Raw genomic sequence first — 19150 nt, 5'->3', positions numbered from 1 at the left:
ACTATCACTATTTTTTTATGCTGAAAAATGACATTACTCCAGTATTTTTAAAAAGGAAGGAGGAGAGAGAGTGCCTGAAGGCAATTACTTCAGTCCTGTTTCTTTCCTCTGCTGGAAATGATGAGACATGCCTGGGAGAAGCTCTAATAAAACACCCCCCTGAGGACTTTCCACCTAGAAAGGAGAACTGACAGTCCTCTCCAGGATAAAGTGGGCAAGATGTTTTTGAAAGTTGCCAAAAGGGCTTCCAAGTTGCATGAAGTAAGGATGAATGTGGAACCAACTAGCTCTGTGGAATTTCATGGAGATACTCATGAAGAAAAGACCAGAGCAGGAGACCCAGCAGCCAACTGAAGAGCTACCTGCTTCTTATCTGTAAACTGAGGAGATGGTAGTAGAGGCCACCTGTTCACTGGACAGAAGGCCAGGACTCAGCAATCCTTTGCAAAGATGATCTTTTTTTTTTTTAAGATTTTATATATTTATTTATGAGAGATACACAAAGAGAGGAGAGACAGAGGCAGAGGGAGAAGCAGGCTCCCTGCAGGGAGCCCGATGGACTTGATCCCAAGACCCCAGGATCACCACTTGAGCCAAAGGCAGATGCTCAACCACTGAGCCACCCAGGTGCCCCAAAGATGACCTAGTTCTTAAAGGAAGTCACTTTTCTTTCTGAGGGTCTTGGTGGCAGCTGAGTATGGCAGCCAGATGCCAGCCTCCTGCAGGGGAGAGGCCCGGAGCCCCGTGGTGGAGAAGGCCTGCGAGAGGCCCAAACCAGAGTCCTGCAGCTGGGCTCTGCCTGGAGGAGGCTGTGAGGCTTTGCAGTGGAAAATCTGAAAACACCTGAAGCTAAAGCAAGGGGAGGAAACAGTGCCACTGACTGGCCTGCAATGCTTTCCTTTGGGCAGTTGGAATACTGTCCATCGTGAGAAAAAGAGATGGAGCTGGAGGGAGGGGAGCCCCAAGAAAGAACAGAATCCAAAGCCGAATGTTCAAATTCAAGCCGTGTTGCCTGCATTCACTTTTTCGGATGGCTTCTGCTACAACAAGGTAGAAAATGAAAGCCTTCTTTACGTGTACTAAAATTGCCATTAGAGTTCTTCTTGCCCCTCCCACCCACGTCAGGCGAGGTTCTGGCTGCCTGTGCATGCCGCAGTCTTGAAAGGTTTCCCCGGGACCAGTCTGTGGCACCGTCGCTCAGAACTTGGTTCACATCAGCACCTCTTGCTTTGCCAAATAGAAATGGCCTGAGTCCAAGAGTGAAATTCAGTGGAAGAAATTAAAGCAGGATGCCATTCTCCCTAATTTTCAGGAAGGCCTCAGATGGTCCTCCGGCTTTTTAGCAGTCACAGGAGGAATCAGGACAAATCTCCTACTTCTTTATTTTTATACTTATTGATCAACAAGCCATCCTTGATTTTTCCTCCCACTCCCAGCAGTACCAGCCTCAAAAATGGTTAACAGATAGTCATTAAACAGCATATCCCCTGCTACTTCAATTTGAGGCCAAAGGAAATTACTCTGGCTTAAAAAGAAGCTATATTCCATTTCTACTTCATATATATAGAGGAGACAAATAATAATCACTGGTCCCATAATAGTCTCCACAGATACTGGGAGATAATATCCACAGATACTATAGTTTCAGTAATTAAATTAACTGATCAGTGAACCTCTCTCCAATGTCTTCTTCTGATGTTCCTAATCTTTTCCATTCTCATGCCACAGCTTGCCCATCAGTACATCTTCCTATTGCATCTGTCTGCTAAATGATTTCCTCATTTAGCAGGCAAATGATGGGCTCTGAGCACTACATGTCCTATAATGTTTTCATTTTTTACATTGGCCACCAGGGAGCTCAGGGGCAAGCTTCCAGTACATTTGTTTATATAGTGTTCATATATTCATTTAATTATTCTTTTTGGGGGCACCCCCGGTGGTGCAGCGGTTTAGCGCCACCTGCAGCCCGGGGTCTGATCCTGGAGACCCAGGATGGAGTCCCGCGTCAGGCTCCCTGTATGGAGCCCGCTTCTCCCTCTGCCTGTGTTTCTGCCTCTCAGTCTCTCTCTCTCTCTCTCTCTCTCTCTGAATAAATAAATTTAAAAAAAATTATTCTTTTTGTATTGTCATTCTAGATTGTACTTTTTTCCAGCCATAATCTTATTTCATATTTGGATTTTACTAATTTGATGAAATATTTCCTGAAAATGGAAGTCCTTATAGGTGGAAGCACTATTAATTACTTAATTAGGGATGCCTGGGTGGCTCAGTCGGTTGAGTATCTGCCTTTGGCTCAAGTCATGATCCCGGAGTCCTGGGATCAAGTCCTGTATCAGGCTCCCTGCAGGAAGCCTGCTTCTCCCTCTGCCTATGTCTCTGCCTCTCTCTGTGTCTCTCATGAATTAAAAAAATTTTTTTTAATTAATCAAAATAAGACCATTCATAGTTTGATTGCCTTCCTCTCCTACCTCATTTCTCACCGCGTTCTCCTTCCTTCCTTCTCTACTCCTCACACTACACTGGCCTTCTTTCAGTCTTCTGTACCTACTTTAGGGCCTTTATATGTGCTGATTCCTACCCCCTCATGGCTTATTACTCCTGGATATCCTTCAGGCCCCAGCTGGATTACTGCTACCCTAAGAGTTCCCTGAACCTCCTGCTTAAGTCAAACCCCCTAATAAGTGCTCTCAATGCACCTTGTACCTTCCTTTTGCAGCATTTGTCACAGTTGTAATTTTATCTGTAATGATTTCATATACATATATCCCACTAGACTATAAACAATGCCTGCACACAGTGGGTATGCTATAAACTTTGTTGAATGAATGAGTGAGTGAAGGAATGAGTTCATACATACAGATATACTGGTTTCCATGGTTCAACTTTTTTCTATTCTTCAAAACCACCTATCTAAGTATTCACTACCCTCCAGAAAAAACTTCTCCAGTGTATTCATAATCAAGTTCAATTTTTCTCCCTAACACTATCTATTCTATAAGGGCCTCTAGGACTTGCCTCAATCCACCTTCCCATTCCCTTTCCTTCCTCTTCAATGAAAGCCACCTGGACAGCCTGAAATGCCCCCATAAGTAACTCTGCACGTTCCCATCTCCTGGCCTAGAATGTTTCTCCCCACTGACGTGCCCTGCATCTACTCTATACCAAAAGGTGGCTAAGGTTAGGATGCTACCCTAGGTGCTCAGATGCCATTTACCCCTACAGTCTTTTCTGATTTCTGCATTTTCTTTCTTATAGCGCTAACCCAAATCCTTTTGTTTATATTCACTTTTATCTCTCATATAAATGCATTATATTTATTACACATTCCCTTTCCCGCTGGACTGTAAACTCCTTGAAGGCAAGCACTGGGCCAATCCATTCTAAATCCCCAGCTGCAAGCACAGTGTCTGGCACACTGTGAGAAGTCAAAATGATTACTGTATTAACATATAATAATAATAATAGTAACATGGAGATGTAGGAACATCACATTTAGGAAAACTAGTCCAACAGCTAAAGGAATGGATGATTTCATGATATGCTGTGATGTGGTGGTTTTAAAATATGTCCATATATTCTTGGATCTTCCTCTTTCCAAGAGGAAGAGAGAGCTTAATGCTCCCCCTGAGTGTGTGCTGGACTCAGAGACTTACTTCTAATGAAAAAAAGAATGTGGCTCAAGTGATGGTGTGTGACTCTTAGATTAGGTGGTAAAAGCGGCTGAGGCTTATTCCTTGCCCTCTCTGATTACCTGCTCTGGAGGAAGCTGGCTTCCGTGTCATGAGGGCACTCAGGCAGCTCCATAGAGAGACCCAAGGTGAGGGTCTCATTCCTGCTAATAGCTACATGAGTGAATCATCTTGGAAGCTGATTCTCAAGTTCTAAACAAGCTTTTGAGGACTGCAACCCTGGTTGACATCTTGTCTGTAACCTCATGAGAGACTCTGAACCAGAATTTCCCAGCTAAGACACCCATAATTCCTGACCTATAGAAACTGAGATCATGAATGTTTGGGTTTTTTTTAAACCACTAAGTTTTAGGGTAGCTTGTTATAAAGCAGTAGATAATAGAGAATATATATGCTTATCCACTCAGAAAAAGATTATAGTTTTTAATTCCTATTGGACCAAAGGAGATTTCTGTCTCATTAATAGCTGATTTTACAAGGTTAATAATCCTTTTAAATTTTTATTTATTTTATGATAGTCACACAGAGAGAGAGAGAGAGAGAGGCAGAGACACAGGCAGAGGGAGAAGCAGGCTCCATGCACTGGGAGCCCGATGTGGGATTCGATCCAGAGTCTCCAGATCGCGCCCTGGGCCAAAGGCAGGCGCCAAACTGCTGCGCCACCCAGGGATCCCTAATCCTTTTATTAAAATATTAATACACTGTTCTCCCCACCTGATAGATTCTCCTACACCTTCAGTCCTATTTTCTTTTCTTAAAAAAAAGTTTTATTCATAAGTGACACAGAGAGAGGCAGAGACATAGGCAGAGGGAGAAGCAGACTCCCTAATGGGAACCTGATGCGGGACTTGATCCCAGGACCCAAGATCATGACCTGAGCCAAAAGCAGATGCTCAACCACTGAGCCACCTAGGTACCCCTACACCTCCAGTTCTTTTTTTTTTTACACCTCCAGTTCTTATCTAAATGTTACCACTTCTCTAGGGGGGCCCAGTTGGTTAAGCGTCCAGCTCTTTTTTTTTTTTTTTTAGGATTTTATTTATTTATTCATGAGAGACACAGAGAGAGAGAGAGAGGCAGAGACACAGGCAGAGGGAGAAGCAGGCTCCATGCAGGGAACTTAACGTGGGACTCGATCCCAGGTCTCCAGGATCACACCCTGGGCTGAAGGCGGTGCTAAACCGCTGCGCCACCCGGGCTGCCCCACACATTCAACTCCTGATTCTGGCTCATCATGATCTCAGGGGGGCGGGGTTCCCCATTGAGTGAGGAGTCTGCTTGAGATTCTCTCTCTTCCTCTTCCCTTTCCCTGGCCCATGCGCACTTTATCTACATATAAAATAAATAAATAAATAAATAAATAAATAAATAAATAAATAAATAAATAAATAAATAAATCTTTTAAAAATAAATAAATGTTACCACTTCTCTAAAGCCCTGCTTGACTTTCTCACATCTTTTAAGAAGCTCTCTTAAGGAGAGCTTAAAAGAGCCCCTACTGAAATAACTTTTTTCTGTTCATTTGCACTTTGGCTCTTGATAACCATAATCACTTCAACTTATTGAATACTTACTATATGCTGATGTAGCGGTTAAATAGTGTCCCTCCAAAATTCACGTCCAGCCAAAGCCTCAGAAGATATGACCTTATTTGGAAATCAGGTCTTTGCAGATGTAATTAGTTAAGATAAGGACATACTGGAGTGGGGGGGGGGGTTCCCCGAAATTCAGTAACTGATGTCCTTGTAAGAAGACCATGTGAAGACACAGAGACCTAGCAGGAGAAGGCCATGTGACAACAGAGCAGGGATTGAAGTGATGCAGCTACCGATCAAGGACTGTCAAGGATTGCTGGCAACCACCAGAAGCTAGGATAGAAGGGAAGATTCCTCTCTACAGCCATCAGAGAGAGCATGGCACCAAGGTACTTTGGATTTGAACTTCTTGCCTCCATAACTGAAAGAATAAATTTCTGTTGTTTTACAACACCCAGCTTGTGATACTTGGTTAGCGCAGCCCTAGCAAACTGAATACGAGTCACTATGCATATCTTGTGTCTCATTTCTACTTTCGCAAAAACCCTTCAAGTTAAATATGATTAGCTCCTTTGAAAAATGAGTCTGACAGCCAGTGAGACTTCACCAAGGATATGAACCTGGTCTCCAGAGGCTGTGCTCTGCCCACTGCTCCTCCCTATCTGGCCTCACGCTCTCACTCGCTGATCTCTCTTTGTAACCGCTTGTTCCTTGAAAGGTTGAATGTGCCACCGCTGTCAGTTTCATGGCCTATCATTCTTCCATGTCTCTTTCAGTCCATGATGTTCAATAAATACTTGGCAAATGAATTATTTTAAATTTCAGAGGATTAAAAAATATGAGAAAAAAAATAAGTATCTGGTAGGGAAAACTTGACAATGGCCCCTGATCTCTAGAGGAAATCTGTCATTAATGTTTTCAAACTGTGAGTACTCTGATGATACCAGTTCTCTGGGACCAGGTACCAACAGGGACAGTATCTGTCAATATTCCTTTTTTTTTTTTTTCCTGTCAATATTCCTAAAAACAGAAAGGGTCTAGCGTGGAGGAAATGTCAGAAACAATGGAGCCATTAGGTGCCCAGTTATGCTGTCTCACCTTTACAAAGTTTAAAAAAGAGTACTTTTTACCCCAATTGTAGGGGTCCACTCCATAAATAACGAGCTCTCATTATCCAGTGTAAAAAGTACCCTTTTTTTAAACATTTGTAATTATTAAGCAATATAACCTACCTGAGGGTAAACTCTCATTCTGCTATCTTAGGGAGTTGGTAAGGCTGCCTCCTGTCTGGATGGCTACTAAGATCCAGCTTAACACCAGCTTTTTGTGAGGTCACAATTTTATATCTAAAGGACACTCCCCAGAGTGAACCAACCTGTTGATCTCCTTGGTCCTCAGTTTCTGCAAGTATAAAATACATATTTTAATGGAGATGGGGTGATATCAATTATAATCAAAAGCAAAAAACCTGAGATTTGGGATCCCTGGGTGGCGCAGCGGTTTGGCGCCTGCCTTTGGCCCGGGGCGCGATCCTGGAGACCAGGGATCGAATCCCACGTCAGGCTCCCGGTGCATGGAGCCTGCTTCTCCCTCTGCCTGTGTCTCTGCCTCTCTCTCTCTCTCTCTGTGACTATCATAAAGAAATAAAAAATAAAAATTAAAAAGAAAAAAAAAACCTGAGATTTTAGGTTATCTAAAAATCAAGAGGATGTCTCATCTTTCAGAGAAGCTCCTGAGAATGTTGTATATTCCCAGTGGTACAAGCTTTATCTGCTCATACTTATTCACGTCCACTCCCTTTGGTCGCTCATCATCTGACTAAAATGATAATTGCAAAAATAAAATAAAATAAAATAAAATAAAATAAAATAAAATGGTAATTACATTAAAGACAATAAATAAAGCACACTGACCACAATCACGCATTTTTCTGAAACCGTACCCAACTCTGTCTCTACCCGAGAAAAACTAGCTGGTGAATATGAAAACCAGGAGTAGTCTTTTGGATAATCAAGACTAAAAATGCTATGTATTCTTTTAAAAATGTGCCTCCCCCCCATAGTTCTTTGTTTCCTTCTGACTGTCTACTAACCTGTTTCTTACTCTGTATTTGGTCATAGTGCCTTTTCTTGTACGGATGATTTATACAGCTCAATATTTGCAAATGGAAGCTCTAACACTAATCTTTTTAAGAAATATTTTACAAGAAAAGTAAGTTGATCCATTAATTCAAAATTCATGGAGCATCTCATCTGTGTCTAGCACAGGGCTTGCTGGGCACACCTGACTCCTCTGAAGTGCTGTCCTAAGCCAGTACCATCCTTATGAGACTTTGAACTAAGTCAGATGAACAGATATAACTGATGTTTCCTTTATCTTTTCTCTTGGTGGCTTACTAGCCACTCTTTTATTTTCATATGATTGAGGTTGGAGGGCAAAGTAATCAATTTCAAGCAGAAAATTCGCCAATTTCAGTTTCCTTTCTTTCTTTTTTTTTTTTTAGGATTTTATTTATTTATTCATTAGAGACACACACAGAGAGAGAAAGAGAAGCAGAAACACAGGCAGAGAGAGAGAAGGAGGCTCAATGCAGGGAGCCCGAAATGGGACACGATCCCCGGGCCCCAGGATCACGCCCTGGGCTGAAGGCGGCGCTAAACTGCTGAGCCACCCGGGCTGCCCTTCAGTTTCCTTTCTAATTCAGAAACAGCTTTCCTTGACTATTGCACATGGGATAAGGAGAGGAATGCTCCAATTAGCAAGCAGTCTGATCACATTAAAATCCAACTATTATCGCTAGTTGTTGCATTTTATTTTGTATTATCAGTATGACTCCAATTTAGAAAATCATGTTCTAGGCCTGTGAGAGTCAGTTTATTTTTTCACTCTGCATAGTTCTATGGGTCTTTTTTAAATGCGTTTAATAACACATGTCAAATTGAAGGAGAAGAATGGGTGATAACCTCATATCAGGGTTCTCAGGCTTAAAAAGATTTTGAAAAGCGCAGAGCTACAAAGTATGAAAAATATATTTTCTTTTGGCAGCTGTCAAGCACTAACTATAATTATCTGTTCTGTGCTTTATCTGGTATGACATAGAAGGAGAGCTTAAGAAAAAAATGTGACAAACGGCACAATTTTTATCACTTTACTAGAGGAATGATACAGACTGAGGAAGAGCTCTGAGTTGGACCAAATTATTTTCTGAAAATCTGGCAAAATTAGCCATCAGGCCCATCTGCCCTGACTGGGGAAAGCTGGCAGCTTGATAAAGCCGACAGGCTCTCCAGCCTGGCCCTCCCGGTCTCAGTGATTCCCAGGGGAGAATAAATTGGCGGCAGCCTTCCCAGACAAGGCCTCCTTCCTCCCTCTGACTGCAGATGGAGAAGGCTAATGCTATCTTTAAAAATCCATGCCCCCAACCTGACACACATCTATCGAAATGTTAAACACTTGGACTCTTTGACCCACTACGTCTACTTTTAAGAATTTATCTGACAGATAGACTCAAACAAGTACGCTTCAATACACACAGGAGGATATTCACTGCAGCACTATTACCATATAAATGACTGGAATTGACCTATTCATCAAATTTCTGTTTTAGTAAATCATGGCACATGCTTATCATGAATCACAATTTAGTTGTTAAAAATGACGATGTAGATCTATAGTAAGGAAAATAGTAAAATACAGAACAGGACAAATATTCTGATCTGATCTCTACAGAAAAAAAAAAGATTAGACAGATGTGCTTGTTTAGGCATAAAACACTTCAAGAAGAATATATTTAAGCGGGAGTTGACAGAGTTTAGCCTTTGGGGACTCGTGAGGGGGAGGGGAAACTTTTACTTCTCAGCTTATACCCTTTGCACAATTGGGGCTGATGTGCAGAAAATAGCACAGTGGTTAAGAGCCCAGCTGCCTGGATTCCTGCTCTCTTAGCACCCAAGTAACCTCTGGTAGGCTAATCTCTCTGTGGCAGGCACAGGGAATGTAGAAATGATTAAGATGGACAAGAATACCAGCTCTCAAAGAGTTTACGTTCTAAGCAGAAAATATGGACAATTAAAAAAATATGTGGAAAATACCAGATGGTGGAGAGTGCTGTGGAAGACAGTGGAGCAGTCAAGAGGAGAGGGTTGGGGTGGAATGGAGGTGGGGTAGTAACAGTACTTATTTCATAGAGTTCTTATAAGGAACAAATGAGTTAAGGCCTGGAGGTCACTTAGGGCACTCAATAAATGTGAATCATTATTATGAGCATAGCTACCTTATGATGTAAAAGTAAATAACAATTTTTGAATAAACCCATGTCCCCCCAGGACTTCTGATTAAAATTTCATAGCTTCTTTTAGTAGTCTTGAAATTTCAAAATGGGGATATGCATTTTCCATTTTGAAGTGTAAAATTATGTTGTCCGGCCACACTAGCCTTCTGTCTCCTAAGCACAGACTTTTTCCTGCCTTGCATTTATGTCTACTTCTCTTCACCCGCCAAACTTCTCCATGGCCTTCAATCAGCTCGCCACTTAAACCCACTCCTCAGAGAGGCCAGCTCTAACCTTCCTGATATACAGATCTAGGGTAGATCTATGATCTATGAATAGGTCTCCTTGTTATATCTTTGGCTTTTCTTTCATACCGCTTAGCCAAATTTGTAAGTCGACTGCATTGGTTATTTGGGAGTATCCAGTCAGCTTTCCAAGCCCGGTTCCTCCCCAGGACCATCTACGTGGGGAAACTGGGGAAACGTGAAAGAGAGCAGAGGGGAGCTGGACATAGTGTGGCAGAGTTTTCACTCCCAGCTGGTAGAGAGAGAAGCAGCTAAGAAGCAACATAGAACAAGATTGATGTATAGGGATTTGTTTATATTGTTTGTTATAGAATGAGTTAAGATGCTGTTTCTCAGTTGCAGTAATGGCTTCCAGAAACACCCTGAGGCTAGTTGGGAGCTCTAGATGGGGTCCTTCTTGAAATAGGAGGTATCCTTTAGCAATGGACCTAGCTAAAACAAAAGTGTGTGTGTGTGTGTGTGTGTGTGTGTGTGTGTTGCCTACTGATTTGCCAAGTTTGAAGGGACTGACAGTATTGCCAGAGATATGAGAAAAGGTGAGGACATGCAAAGTTCATGGAAAATGAAATTCGTGTAATTTCCCCAAAAGAGAAATCAGATAATATGGTGCAATATAAGATTTATGTGTTCTTTGATCAAGAAATCTCCATTTCTAGGAATATAGCTTGAGGAGTTAACAGGATGACAACTGAGCAAATGTCTACAAACGTATATGCAAAAGCATTCATTTCAGTATTGTTGATAGTAATAGAATTTAGAAGCCATCTGAATCGGTTGGTTAAGTAGATTATATTATATACATGCTACAGAACTCTATGTAGATGAAGTTAGACCTATATTTATTAACAGATAGAGATGTCTTTTGCAAATTATACCATGAAAAAAATGGGCTCTGATACAGCATGTGTGATATTATCCATGTATGGAGAATCATATATTTATATCTATACATTTAAGTATTAAAGTATAGAAAGTCTATAAGTATATAAAGAAGTCTGGAAATATGCAACAAAATCTTTATAGTGATTTTAGCCAATTAATGAAATTTTGGGTAAGGTTTGTGTCCCTGTTTGCATTCTATACTTCCTGATATTTTAGAATAAGAATGTACCACCGTTATAAAAATAATAAAGATATTTTAAAATTGTATTTAAATAGGCCAAAAGGGAATAAGGCAATCTGGAGTTCAATCCCATTCCTAAATTTTCAAAAAAGAGATAAAACAGTAACAAGCACAACACTTACTAAGCACTGACTATATGCTATGCATTTGGCAAAGCACTGTAAGCATTATTTTGCTTAATCCTCTCACCAATCCATAAAAAGATAAAAACTACATTATCTCCATTTTCCAAGTGAAAAAACTGAGAAACAGGAGAGTATCTTACCCAAGACAATGTAGTTGAAATGATAGCTGGGATTAAATCACAGATGACAACTTGTATAGCCATCACCGGCAAGCCAACACTGACTGTCCCATAGAAACATAACGCAAGCCACGTACAAGATTTTTAAATCTCGGGGATCCCTGGGTGGCTCAACGGTTTGGGGCCTCCCTTTGGCCCAGGGCGCGATACCGGAATCCCGGGATCGAGTCCCGTGTTGGGCTCCCTGCATGGAGTCTGTTTCTCCCTCTGCCTGTGTCTTTGCCTCTCTCTCTCTCTCTATCATGAATAAATAAATAAATCTTTAAAAAAAAAAAGATTTTTAAATCTCCAGTAGGCACATTTGAAAAAGCAGAGGCACAGGTGAAATTAAATTTTTTAGGTGAAATTAATTTTAATGATACATTTCAACACACAATCAGTATGCAACATTATTGAGATATTTTGCATTCATTTTTCTGTACTGTCTTCCAAATTTGGTATGTATGTTACACTTTACCATATGACTCAATTCAGATGCTAAATTTTCATCAAAATTCTGTGTTCCTATTTAGATTTCATAAAATTTCTAGTTAAGAAAGTAGATGGGGACCCCTGGGTGGCTCAGCAGGTTGAGCGACTGACTCATGATCCCCACTCAGGTTGTGATATTAGGCCCCACTAGATGGAGCCCCCCCCACCCCGCCCCAGGGCTTCGCTGTCAGTGGGGAAACTGCCTCTCTCCCTCTCCCTCTGTTTCTCTCCCCGTTTGCATCCTCGTCTCTAAAATAAATAACTCTTAAAAAAAAAAAAGTAAATGCACATATCCAAGTAGTTCCAAACATAGCTAATAATTTTTCAATGACCGAATTGGGTGTACATTTTAACTTTAATTAAAATTAAATAACATTAAAAATTTATTTCCTCAGCTATACTAGCTTTATTTTCATTGCTTGGTGGTAGCCACACAGGGCCATAGCCACACGGGCTGGTGGGTACCATATCCAGAGAGCATAACTCCAGACCTTTGACTACTATGCTTTCTTCCCTCTTTGCAAAATTCTACCAGCTTTGTCCTCAGAACATCTTTCACATCTACTCTTTTTCCCTTTCCAACACTTTTACCACTGTTCAATTCTTACTAATTTTTTACTACTATAAGAACATATTAATCATAGCTCCACTAAAAATCTGCAACAGTTAACGTTTATTGAGTATTTCCTATGCACCAGGAACTGTTCTAAGTACTTTACATGTATTAACTCACTTAATTGTCATAATATAGTAATCAATTGAGTGGACTTTATTAATATTCCCATTGCAATGATGAAGAAGTTGAGGCGTAAGGAGATTAAGTGATTTCCCCCGGGTCATGCCATTACTGAGTGGAGGAGCTGGAAATTGAATCTATCCCACCCAGTATATCCAGACCCCACACTCTGTACCACTACTCTGCCTCCCTCTCACAAATACATACATAAAAAAATGATAGTTCGAGTGCTAGGAATATAGGTGATTTTTACTCTCTTCTTCTTACTTAGCTATCCTTTCTCAAGTTGTCTGCAAATGAAATGTGTCACTTTTACAATTTTTAAAGCTTTTCTTAATTTTTAATTTTTAAATTTAAATTTTTAAATTTTTTATTTTTAAAAGATTTTTATTTATTTATTTGAGAGAGAGAGAGAGCATGAGAGAGTGCAAGCAGGGGGAGGGGCAGAGGGAGAGGGAGAAACAGATTCCCCACTGAGTTCAGAGCCCTACATGGGCTAATCCCAGGACCCCAAGATTATGACCTGAGCTAAAGTCAGATGCCTAGGCACCCCTAAAGTTTTTCCTTTAAAGTAAGTCAAATTGGGGTGCTTGAGCAGCTTGAGTAGCTCTAGGATGTATTTATTTATTTGGGGGCGGAGGGGCAGAAGGCAAAGGAGGGAATCTCAAACAGACTCCGCACTGAGAGCAAGATGCTGGGGCTCCATCCCATGACCCTGAGATCATGACCCCAGCGGAAACCAAGAGCCAGAAGCTTAATGGACTAAGCCTATTAAGGTGACCCCAGGAGTCACTTTAGATTTTAGGCTTTCTGTAAAATATTTCCTGAAAGTTCAGGGGTCCTGAGTGTTTTCTCGATCTACTACTTTCCCTATGGAATTCAAACCTTGAATAACGAGTTAGAACCAAACACAGGCGAAAAAAAAAAAAAAAAAGAACCAAACACAGGAAGAAATATAAAAACCCAGAAGCTATGATCATACAGTAAAGTATCATGCCAGGGTCTCAGGACTTTCTCCCTCCCGGGAGAGGGGCTGACCCCAGGGAAGTCAGAACTGTGAAAGGTCATCACTCTGCTCCTAAAGCTGTTCTTTCTGCATCTCCCACAGCTACTCTAAAACCCTGACCAAAACCTTTGGCTTGCTCCTCTCTTTCACCGTATACTTCAAGTCAGTTGTCAAACCCTCTAACCTCTACCTTTGGCATATTTTTCATATCTACACCTCTCCATGTGTCCCACTGCCACCAGCCAGTACAATCCCTCTGCTAGCCTGCTTCTTGACTGGTCTCCTTGCCCCCATCTTCTGCTCTCACCTTCTGGCCTACCTCGTGTTTCTTTTAATTCAGACTAATCCACTCTGAGCACTCCGCTATCTCTGCCAGAAATCCTTCAGGGATTCTCTACTTCGGCTTTCTAACTTTCCAACCTTGATTTCTATTGTCTCCCACACCTACTCCACATTCCAACCTTATCTCCTCCTGCACTCACACCTACTTCACATTTCATCCGCCTGGTCTACTAGCAGCCTTGGGAATCCCAGGATCCCTTGCATTTTCCTTGTGGAAGTTTCTGCAGGCTCCCTTTTCTACCTAATCCATCTCTGCCCATTGCAGTCCTACTGATTCTTCCAGAAGTAGGTCAAGTAAGTGCCAACTGTTCAAATATGTTTCCTTCTTCTCCTTTTCACCTCTGTATTGCCACTCCTGCATGGTTTACCCCATGTTAACTTTGCATTATCATCTCTATATCCTGATTTGTGTACCTACCTTTTCTGCCTACCAATATTTCTTCAGCACCTGCAACATGTCAAGGGCATGCACTAGGCATTTTATATGTGTTATCTAACTTAATGTAATCCTAACAACAGCCTTGTGAGAGTAAGAACGATAATGAGTATTACCATCCCCATTTTACAGATCAGGAATTGAGGCCACGAGAAGTTAGTCAACTTGTTCAAAGTAGCATCCTTACTAAGTGCCAGAGTCATCATCACTCACTCATCCAATTCTATTACAATCCTATGTATGCCCGGTTCCCAAGCCCAATGGACTCTTCAGTATAGACTGGGAAGTGTACCTTGAGGGGCAATTAGCACTGGAGCCTCAGGGTAGGGTGGATCAGTTAAAGATTTCCTGCTCCTCTCTCATTTGATTCATATTTATTGTGCTATAGGAAATGCTCCTTTGGCTCTCAGTCAGCACTTGGCCCAGGCTGGCAGAGGGCTAAAGAAAGGATTCATGGGGCAGCCCAGGTGGCTCAGCGGTTTAGCGCCGCCTTTGGCCCAGGTCGTGATCCTGGAGACCCAGGATCGAGTCCCACGTCAGGCTCCCTGTGTGGAGCCTGCTTCTCCCTCTGCCTGTGTCTCTGCCTCTCTCTGTGTCTCTCATGAATAAATAAATAAAATCTTAAAAAAAAAAAAAAGAAATGATTCATGAAAACAAATACCATACAGGATGCTTAGTTCCACTGGTCATCCGATTATTGTAAAACTATGAGAGCAAAGGCCTGTCACCCCCCAGCACAGGTTTAGCAATCTAGAACTCCCATTCTCTGCCCCTCAGTGTAGGCCTCATGCTAAACCTCTGTTTCCTGATTAGATCTGGGGGGGTACCTTAGATTCAGAAATGAGACTGGAACAGCATTGCTGTCATATCGGGTTGGCCTGATAAGACTCCCTGCCAGTATACCCACCATGGACTCCCAAGAAATTCATATGCAGATTAAGAGAAGGGTTAGTCTACCCTGAATTGGTTTTTCATCTTTTAGGGATGGAAGCCCCCAAACTTGTTGAGTCAGTTCATATTGCCAAATGAAGACTGTTGTAACAATGGGTTTATTCTCTTCCTTATTATTTGGAGTCAAGGGTGTCTGGCAGCCACTGTTTGCTCAAGGAGAGTCTAAACAGGATTTGCTATTTCTGTGGCCAATGAGCGCGACTCCTAAGTCACTTTGACTCTGGCATGAGGTATGGATCTAAGGGTAAGGAAGCTGAACAGGAAAGGGAGTTAAGTAACTCTAATTTGCACTTATTTTGTATTTTCTCTTTCAAGACTTAAAGTGATCCTTTTTGAGGTAGGTGTTACTGAAACACCCATTGTACAGATGCAAAAACTGTGTGGTAACAGGCAGGGACTAGAACCCTGGTACGTCCAGTTGCACAGATTTCCACTGTCCTGAGTTCATGCTCTGCAGCAAGATCTTTTGCTTAGGCAAATGTCAGCCGTTTAAAAAGGACTAAACAGGGCAGCCTGGGTGGCTCAGTGGTTTGGTGCCGCCTTCAGCCCAGGGCCTGATCCTGGAGACCTGGGATGGAGTCCCATGTCGGGCTCCTTGCATGGAGCCTGCTTCTCCCTCTGCCTGTGTCTCTGCCTCTCTCTCTCTCTCTCTCTGTGTGTGTGTGTGTGTGTCTCCCATGAATAAATAGATAAAATCTTTTAAAAATAAATAAATAAAAGGACTAAACACAAAATTTGTACCCCGGTTAGAGTTCTCAAGCATCAATATTCTTCCTTCCCTCCCAACTGACATGATACAAAGTGTTTAACTTCTTTTTTTAAAAGATTTTATTGGGGATCCCTGGGTGGCTCAGCGGTTTAGCACCGCCTTCAGCCCAGGGCCTGATCCTGGAGTCCCGGGATCGAGTCCCACGTCCAGCTCCCTGCATGGAGCCTGCTTCTCCCTCTGCCTGTGTCTCTGCCTCTGTGTGTGTGTGTGTGTGTGTCATGAATAAATAAATAAAATCTTTTTAAACATTTATTTTTTTATTTGACACAGAGAGAGCAAGCACAAGTAGGCAGAGTGGCAGGCAGAGGGAGATGGAGAAGCAGGCTGCCCACTGAGAACCGGAGCAGGGCTCAGTACCAGGACTCCGGGATCATGACCTGAGCCAAAGGCAGACGGTTAATGGACTGAGCCATCCAGGCATCCATAAAGTCTTTAATTTCTTAAATGTCTCACATTTTCCAGAGTTGACAAGATCTCACCAAGAAGTAGTAGTTGAACTGTATAATTCTTACCTTCCACTCAGGAGACTTGCATGGTGGATTCTTAGGCAAGTGCACTTGCTTGAACTAGTTATCTCAGTTGGTTACACCACACACCACCAAGGCCAGTAAGCAAGAGTCACTTAGAAAATCATCCTGTTCCTAGCCATCTTTAAAACAGGTCATAAAGGGGTGCCTAGGTGGCTCAGTTGGTTAAACATCTGATTTCATCTCAGGGTCCTAGGATAGAGCCCCACATCAGGGTCCTAGGATAGAGTCCCACGTCAGGCTCCCTTTTCAGCAGAAGCCTGCTTGTACCTCCCCCTGCTCATGCCCTCTCTCTCTAATAAATAAATGAAATCTTAAAAACAACAACAACAACAAAACAGGTCCTAAAGTGACTTAGTGGAAATGTAGATGGCCCAGGGCAGGTCATCATTGGAACTGTTAAAAGTTACCAAAAGTGCCATTGACTGGGATCATTTGTGTCATCTTCATGAATGAAGTAAAAAATTCTCTCTCCTCTCCCCAACTTCCACTCCTTCATGACCTGTTATGTTGTAGACAATCTACTGGATAGAGCACCTTCATAATAATATATTTCCATATGGGAGGGGGTTGTTGTTACTAATCAGTTAATACTGACAACTTACAAAAAGTATTTCAGTCTCTCAAAACCCTAACCAAGTATGACATTGGAGATTTTTTTTACAGGGCTAGACTCCTGGTGTATTACAAAATCTTTCACATTTCACAGAGATAACAGAACAACTCTTATTTTGCCTTCCCCAATGCAGTTCTTGTATTTTGTTGCTGCCTTTGCCATATGGTTAGAAAAGGTTACTCGGAGAACAACCAAATAATGTTACTTCAACACTATAGAAACTACTGAGTTTTGTTACTCCTTAATACCTTTGTATATCCCTCCAAAGAGAATGCTCAAAGAATTTTTGGTTGGAAGACATTCACTACCTACTGTCTGAATTGTGTTGGCAACATTTTAGAAACACCTTGAAGAAAAAAAAAAACAAACAAACTTATGACATATGTCAGCGGAAGTCCAGAGAAGGAACGTGGAGACGGGTGGAAAGCCAGATATTTCAGACTCAAAGTCTGGTCAGAGGTGGTCGTGTGCTGTCAGGTACATTAAACAAACGGAACTGGAGAAGGCAAAGTAATTAGCAGCTGCAAGGCAACTGGATGTTTAACAAGGGGGAGGGAGAGGTGGCGGGTTCCTTCGGTCCCCTGGCACATCTCCCACCTTCACACTCCTTTTCTTGAAGCCATGATAAAACCACAAGGATTCCCACTTTGCTCCCCTACTCTCCTCTGGCCTTCCTAACTCCTTTCTTAACCCCGCTCTTTCCTCTCACTTTCTAATTTGCCCCTCTGTACATAATCTTTTGTTTTCAACTACTTTTAAGGTAATTTCACTGCAGCTGGAAAACAACCCGTATCTTCTTCCCTCATCCCCGAGCCCAGGGACCTGGGACCTTGCCCTCCGAGCTCAGTGGCTCAGGCTGTAAGGATGATCCGTTTAGTGGGTCCTCCAGTGGGCCGGCCTCTCCGTGACGCCAGTCGGCTCCTCTTCCCTCCCGCTCCCCCCTCCCCACGCCTCATCCCCAAAGAGACGTAAACTCCGTGGCCTCTGAAACTGTGTGTGCCTGGGTCCCCAAGGTCTCCGCCAGGATCTAAGATTTTTCTGACCAACGTGGGGTCGGGTCGCGGAAGACAGTACCTCTTTGCAGGCGTGAAGCTCCGGGCCCGCTCCCCGGGTCACCTGGACGGCGGTGCCAACCCAGAGCAGCAGCCGCAGGAGCCGGAGCGTGCGCCGCTCGGTTCTCCCCGTGCCCCCGGCAGAGGGATGGAGGCTGCGCCTCGGCTCTGCCATAGCGACGTCCTGGGCGACGGCAGCAGCGGCTCAGGTGCTGCGGCGGCTGCGGCTACTGCTGGCAGAAGGCGGAAAAATAGGGGAGGGAGGTTCTCAGGGGGAGGATGCAAGGGGCTGGGCTCGCTTCGGTCACCTCCCTGCGGCTACGCCGAGGCCGCCCATCCTTCCTCCTCCCTCCTTCCTCTTCGCCTCCTACCCACGTCGCCTTGGCAACCGCCTCCTCTCGCTGCGCGCGGCTGGGTCGGGGACCACGAGCCCCTCCGCCGCTCACCTGCCGGTCGCCATGGCAGCCGCCGCCGCGGGGGATGCGCGCGCCGGGGGTCCGCAACCGGCCCAACAGGCGGGCGCAGGGGGCGTGCGGAGAACGCGGTAGCAGCAGCGCCCGGGCCGCCGCCGGAGTCGCCGTTTCCACTGCTCTTTCGGGCCGTGGGCCATTTGGGAGCATCTCTAATGTTTTGCAGACGTGGCGTTCGACAACACTTTGTGTGCAGCGATCGGAGGACGATTGGGGCCCCGTCTCACCTCCAGAGGTTACAGCCTTGGGAGCGTGGCTCCGGAAGGTGTCACCTGCTGCTGCAGCCGCCTCTGGAGATCCTGCTCCATGCGGCCACATCCACCCGCGCCTCTCCAACCGGCTCCGTGCGAAGCCTTGAGGCTGGCCCCGTTAAGCCGAGGTTAAGCAAGGAGTGTCTGCACTAGCCTGCAACTTTCCAAGCACGACGCCTGGGCTCTTCCGGCTCATTCTCTCACTGCTTTGAAAAATTATTTTGTTAGATGCGACGGAGTAGCAAATCCCTGGGTCATCTTTTGGGGCTTCTTTACTGGACGGAGGTGTGTTGCAGG

The 19150-nt window shown here is 43.5% G+C and overlaps 1 protein-coding gene across 3 annotated transcripts in view; it reads right to left on the bottom strand.

The window, feature by feature from the left end:
• The window catches only part of ELAPOR1 (endosome-lysosome associated apoptosis and autophagy regulator 1), a 72793-nt gene extending 53938 nt beyond the window's left edge, over positions 1 to 18855 (bottom strand). For 2 of the 3 annotated variants that reach the window (XM_055340921.1, XM_055340919.1), the window contains exons 1-2: positions 18579 to 18640; positions 18155 to 18362 (exon numbers count right to left, since the gene is read on the bottom strand). In XM_055340921.1, coding sequence (XP_055196896.1) covers positions 18155 to 18307 — 153 coding nt within the window. In that variant the 5' untranslated portion in view covers positions 18308 to 18362; positions 18579 to 18640. Of the gene's footprint in view, positions 1 to 18154; positions 18363 to 18578; positions 18641 to 18829 lie in introns of those variants that run through there. The other variant, XM_055340920.1, reaches the window with a different exon arrangement.
• Positions 18856 to 19150: the final 295 nt, after the last annotated feature.

This window comes from Nyctereutes procyonoides, unplaced genomic scaffold (assembly GCF_905146905.1).
Source record: "Nyctereutes procyonoides isolate TBG_1078 unplaced genomic scaffold, NYPRO_anot_genome, whole genome shotgun sequence".
Taxonomy (NCBI): domain Eukaryota; kingdom Metazoa; phylum Chordata; class Mammalia; order Carnivora; family Canidae; genus Nyctereutes; species Nyctereutes procyonoides.
This window is presented reverse-complemented; position numbering and strand designations above follow the sequence as displayed.